General features: G+C 46.8%; 1 protein-coding gene across 1 annotated transcript; it reads left to right on the forward strand.

The window, feature by feature from the left end:
• Positions 1 to 266: 266 nt before the first annotated feature.
• On the forward strand, positions 267 to 3,359 carry LOC119335401. The gene is made up of 2 exons (XM_037607541.1): positions 267 to 1,672; positions 3,044 to 3,359. Exons 1-2 carry the CDS (start codon positions 369 to 371, stop codon positions 3,117 to 3,119), a joined length of 1,380 nt encoding a protein of 459 aa, XP_037463438.1. The 5' UTR covers positions 267 to 368; the 3' UTR covers positions 3,120 to 3,359.
• Positions 3,360 to 5,591: the final 2,232 nt, after the last annotated feature.

A 5,591-nucleotide genomic window follows, 5' to 3' on the forward strand; every position in this document is an offset into this window, starting at 1 on the left:
GTCTATTTTATATCATCGGTTAAAGTAACATGTTAGATGATGTTTTTTTAGGGGCATGCTCAAACTGATGTATAATGCACTTTTTGATGATGTAAAACTATTTTTTATGTGCCTTTTTATGTACTTTTTTTATTTTGAGGAGGTAAGAGTTGGGCTGTCGCACCACGGCGAGGTGGTTACCGCCAATCGGCGCCAGAATGGGCTTTCCTGGGCCAAGCGCGCCGTTGCGCGGTCGTAAGAATATATACCGAACAAAAAAGAAAAACAAATCCATCGTCGCTCTGAAAGAGATAAAACAAGCAAACCCTAGCTTGTCGGGAGATTCACTTCACCAATTCACCTTCGCCGCCGCTGCTGCCCGACCCGCCATGGCTTCCACCAGCACCACCTTACCTGATTGGTTGATGCTCGACCGCTTCGTGTTCTGGAGCGAGAACTTCACCTTCCCCAAGGACGCCGATTCAACCCTGGCCACCGGCACCAACTCCATGGATAAAAAGTTCCAGATCTGCTTCAAACTCGTTGAGCCGCCGGAGGTGTCCCGCCTTTTTCTGCAGATGGATGAAGGCTTGTCGCAGTCCCATAGCTTCGACATCATCGCCGCCCACCGCGCCGCGGTGCTCCTCCAGATGAGTTATCCTATCCTTGTGCCAGGCTACGAGAACATCATCCCGATGATCGACTACTTCCTCTACTATACCGCCGGTGGTGGCTCTCCGCCGTCTCTACAGCGGCTACCCCCTCTTGACGGGACCATTGCCCAGGTCCAGGACCAAATCAAGGCCAGTGCTGACGTCATGACGAATCAGTTTTTGCGCAGGCTGAAGTGCCTTGACCTAGGCGTCCTGTGCCGCGGAGAGGATGAGGTCGCCGTCGCACAGCTCGAGATCACCGAGTCCGGGGCGCCACCTAAACTCCAGGTCCTGTGCCCGTCTATCTCTCGCAGTTGGGAGGTCAAGCATCCGCCCATCGTACCCTGCGACGATGTGAAGGAATTTGATTTGGAGGAGGTCTTTAAGAACTTTGATGCTCACACAGTCATCCCCTTCAAGAGTTACCTGTGTTGGGTTGATTACTCCTTTGGTATCTTGTTCTGCGATGTGTTCAATGAGAGCCCCAAGCTCCTATACCTGGAACTCCCGGCTAAATTGCCCATATTATGGGCCGGACACAAGGGCCGAGCATGGGTAGAGGCGGGTGAGGTTATGAAATTTGTCAAAGTTGTCGATGGCAATGATGAGTTTTTTGAAACCACTGAACCTGCCAGTGATGATTTCACCATCACCTCCTGGGCACTAATAACAGAAAGCAACGGCGTGATGAAGTGGAAGCAGGATGCATCTATTAGATCCAGTGAGATAGGGTTTGGTGGACTCACACATCTTCCTCGTACCCCATTAGAGTACCCTGTTATCAGCATGTATGAGCCCAGTATCATTTACTTCATGATCGGGCATGACCAAGCATCGTACATGTATAATAAGGTATGGATTGTTGCCATTGACATTAGCAATGGCAAGGTGAAGTCGTCATCTGCATACATCAATGGTACAGAACAGGTGGGGGACCTCTGTGCTGATGAAGCTTTGTACTTTGCCAAAGAAAAACCCCAGGTTTACTCTACCTTTCTTCCTGCCGAGTTCTCCAAGCACCTCAATTTGCTTGGAACAAGGTAATTGCTTCTCATGAATTTACTTTGTGGTTTGTGCACAATATTCATATGGACTGTTTGTTTTCTCAGCCACTTATGTGTCTAGACTCTTCCTGCCCCATTTGGTGTTTGTGTCAATCAAGGGCAGTCTTGATCTTACTTCCAGGAAACAAAAATAACCTGGGATCTAGAGTTTGGAATTTGAATCAAAATTTTGAAGAGAGATGTTAGTTGGCTGTGACCAATAGGAGTACTGTCTTACTCTCAGTTTTTCTCTTCATATTAGCTGTCACATCTGTATGATGGCCATCCTTCAAGGCTTCAACCAAATCTTTCTACCTGCAATTTCCAGCAAGTCAAGTTGCACCTTCTACCACCGAGTCTTTGGGTACTTCTTTTTGAGACAATGTTGGTGGGAGAGACACAAGGTGTAGATGCTGCCCTTTAGAAAAAGGAATCCGCCAGAGAGATGTCTCTGTTGTTTGATGTTTTGTTTGGTGTCATCTTTTAGCAGCCGGACTCATAGTTTTATATAGTAATACAATGCCCTTAGTTTTGTTGTTCGTTGGTGGGTTTCTTGTGTTTTTCTAGAGCTCAAGACAATGCATTCACCCGGAGTAGGGAATTCTATCCGACCTGGATGCAACCATTTATATGGCACTGCACCAACTTGTTACTGTAGAATGTGTAATTTATCATCTTGCAAGTCCTTACTGCCCCCATGGTGCTGGGTGCCATAGTTTCACCTGTCTAACTCCATGGCTTTGGCAACAGCCTGCCTGCACCATTACGGCCCATGCATCCCTTACGCCAGCACATTTGCTACCTCACACGGTCTTAACTGTACCTGACAATCACATGGAGGTCTGGTCATTTGCATTACAAAACAATTGACATCATAGAGGGTCTGACCTAATTTTATTAGTCAAGACATACATGTGACTTGATATCCGGAAGATTCTATGTATGTTCATTCTGAGCGGCTAACCCTAAAAATTGGATTAGTCCATCATCTATATAGTGAAACATTGGTATTCTCTATTTGTACTACTATTCATATCTTATGCTGCCTGGAGTCTGCAAGCAACCAAAACACCAGTCTAGCACATGAACGGTTCTATGTTCTGCGTATGTAACTCTGTTCTGTTTGTGTTGGAAGGATGGTTGCGTTGCGTTTTGCTCTTCCAAAGCAAATGCTTCTACATGATAACTGGTTCACTACATTGTGTCTAATGTAGTTGTGGTAAAGTAGTCTTTGTTTTCACAGTTGGAAGTACATTTTTCCACCCTTGTTTATCCCATGTTTGGTATACAACCCTACTGGTGATATTCTGCACTGTACCTATCTGAATCAACTATGGGCGTTCTATTAACTTGGCAGTATTCTTGTAGGACTGGTCTTCTCCAAGGTGGGAGCGATCAAGCTATCGGTATTGCAGTACCTGAAAAGAAGAGGAAGTTAATGTGATGAAGTTATCAGTTTGATAGATATGTTATGCGTCAAGCAACAACGTGAAAGGACGGGCAATAATTGAAAAGTGCATGTTTTGTTTGAATGCAGAATTTTTATCACCTTTTGGAACATCTGGTAGATGACTCCATGAAATTACTTCGTATTTGTTTCATATAGGAAATCTTGCAGTGTCCTTTCAATTTGTAATAGCTTATTCGCGTATTGTCTCGAAGTGTATGTGGTGCTGTTGACCCACCTCCTCACGGTCTTTGGTGTGGTGTGTCGTTGGATGGGCACATCGTGGATATGGGTCGTCCAATCAGCCTGTTGAATTGACACATCGTGGTGTGTTTTGGGCCGTTGGATTGGCACATCGTGCTGCGTTTGACCGTGGCCCACGCCCGCCCGTCAGCGTGGCATCTAGATGTTGCGCCTACCAGTAAGACGGGTTAGGATCCTTTGCAGTGCTGTCCCACATGTCATCGGCACTACAGCACCATATGGTACTGTAGAGGATCCCAACCCAATAAGACTGTCTAGCGGTTGTTTTGGTTCACTGATGCATGTTCTTTGTTGCATCCCAGCAAAATTGATGCGTCTGCATCCCACGAGCATCCCCATGGACATTCTATTACCACCGCAAACACGAAGCGGACCAATGACGAGAACACGAGCACGTGCCATTGAAACTGAAGTTAACTCTTTCCTCTTTGAGCATTCTTTGGATTCACATGAGAATTGGCTTCTACCTCAAACAAAACATTATGCATTCTTAGGTACCAAGGAGAAGGCTGTGAAGAGGAGGCAAGGAGGGAGAAGGAGGTGCCACAGGGTTTGGGTATGGGTGGAGCCACCCTATACCCTTACCAGTCATCCCAAACCTTACCCATCACCCTTACCCATATTCGTTGACATGTATAATTTTTTTCCATACCCGTCACCCATTAGGGTAAATGGGTACTCCGGTTAAATTATCCAGATTTGCAGCACATCAATTTGAGCATTACACAGTCATAAACAACAACTTATAATAATAATTTATATACAACAACACATCATGACAACAACACATACTCATTCGTGGGCTAGTTATTGTGGTGCGGTGGCCTAACATGAATGCATGATGAGATCCTTTTAGGGCTGTGGGATTTATGTACACATGGTATTTTTAATATGTGAATAAATAATATATAAGGCCTATTTGTCAAAATATATGCGGGTACATAGGTATGAAATTTTCCTATTTATGTACCCGTGGGTATTTTTTTGACCCATACCCTTGCCCTAATAGGGATTTCACCCGCAGGGTACGCGGGTAATGGGTACCCATTGCCAACTCTAGGGAGACCCAAGCACCCACGGAGAAGGAGGAAGGACACCCATACGCAAAGAACCGAAGGCCTCGGACCACCTCGGGTGCCCGGGCCCTTAGTCGCCACCCAGGTGAGCTCCCTGACCACCCCGGGTGCCCGGACCGGCGACCACAGGAGGGGCATTGCCCCTTGACCCCTCCGGGTGCCCGAGCCCTCACACCCCGGGTGCCCCCCACCTGGCGTGACCCCGGGTGCCCGACCCCCTCCTCCCAGCGACCCCCTGGTGCACGATCTCTTTACCCGGGTGCCCGGACCTCTCCAGCCATGCCTGCGCGCATTTTGGGTTAAATGGCCCATGTATCCCAGTTTTCCCCTCAGTTTGTTCCTAGGCTATAAGTACTTCATATCTAACTCCAAAGTAGGGTTAGCAAAGTGTATGGGACTATCTAGAGGGAGCTTTGCTCATCTACCACTCCTCTTGGAGATGAAGACCTCATAGGAGAAGATCCCTAGTGGATATCAAGGCCTCCTCTTGGAAAAGACTATCATCAAGACCTCACCTTCTTTGGAGTGTGAAGAACATTACCCTAGTGCTATTTTCCTTGAATGTTTCTTGTATTCTTGTGGATATCATGTGTGCTACTCTAGTGAATGTGTAATTGGGTTTTGTTTGAGTTAATTTCCCCTATGTTCTTGTGAGTTCATCTCTTTCCCCCTCCAAGTGTGAAAACATCCTCACTTGGGGTTCTACCCTACAACATCCTGGTGTCATGAACTAGGTCGATTCACATCTTGGAGTCCATACCCCCCATTTGCAGGCCTAATTTTGTTGCTTTTTGGTCCCAATTTGAAAATCCTCACAAAAATAGCCTACCATTTTTTTTGCATTTTGTTGGTTTTTGTGAGATTTTATTGTTTTGGTCCATGGATCTGTTGTTTGGCAAGTGGATCTAGCCTCTCCCCAACCATCCACACCATGCCCACCACGAAATCCACCCAATTTTTCTAGCCCCCCTAATTTTCCGCCCAAAAGGGCCACCCCCGGGCACCCGGATCCCTGGGAAATTTTTGCCCAACCCTCGCTGACCACCCCAGGCTCTCGCACCCTCCAAACCCCGGGTGCCCGCACCCCCCAGTTTCAGCCCAAACCTAACATCGTTTTCATCATAACTTT

The sequence above is a fragment of the Triticum dicoccoides genome, chromosome 1B (assembly GCF_002162155.2).
Source record: "Triticum dicoccoides isolate Atlit2015 ecotype Zavitan chromosome 1B, WEW_v2.0, whole genome shotgun sequence".
Lineage (NCBI taxonomy): Eukaryota > Viridiplantae > Streptophyta > Magnoliopsida > Poales > Poaceae > Triticum > Triticum dicoccoides.

Excerpts from the sequence above, each read along its gene's own strand:
- LOC119335401 (XM_037607541.1), top strand. The coding sequence starts at position 369 with ATGGCTTCCACCAGCACCACCTTACCTGATTGGTTGATGCTCGACCGC. Across the intron at positions 1,673-3,043 it reads CTCAATTTGCTTGGAACAAG|GACTGGTCTTCTCCAAGGTG; the intron begins GTAATTGCTTCT and ends GTATTCTTGTAG.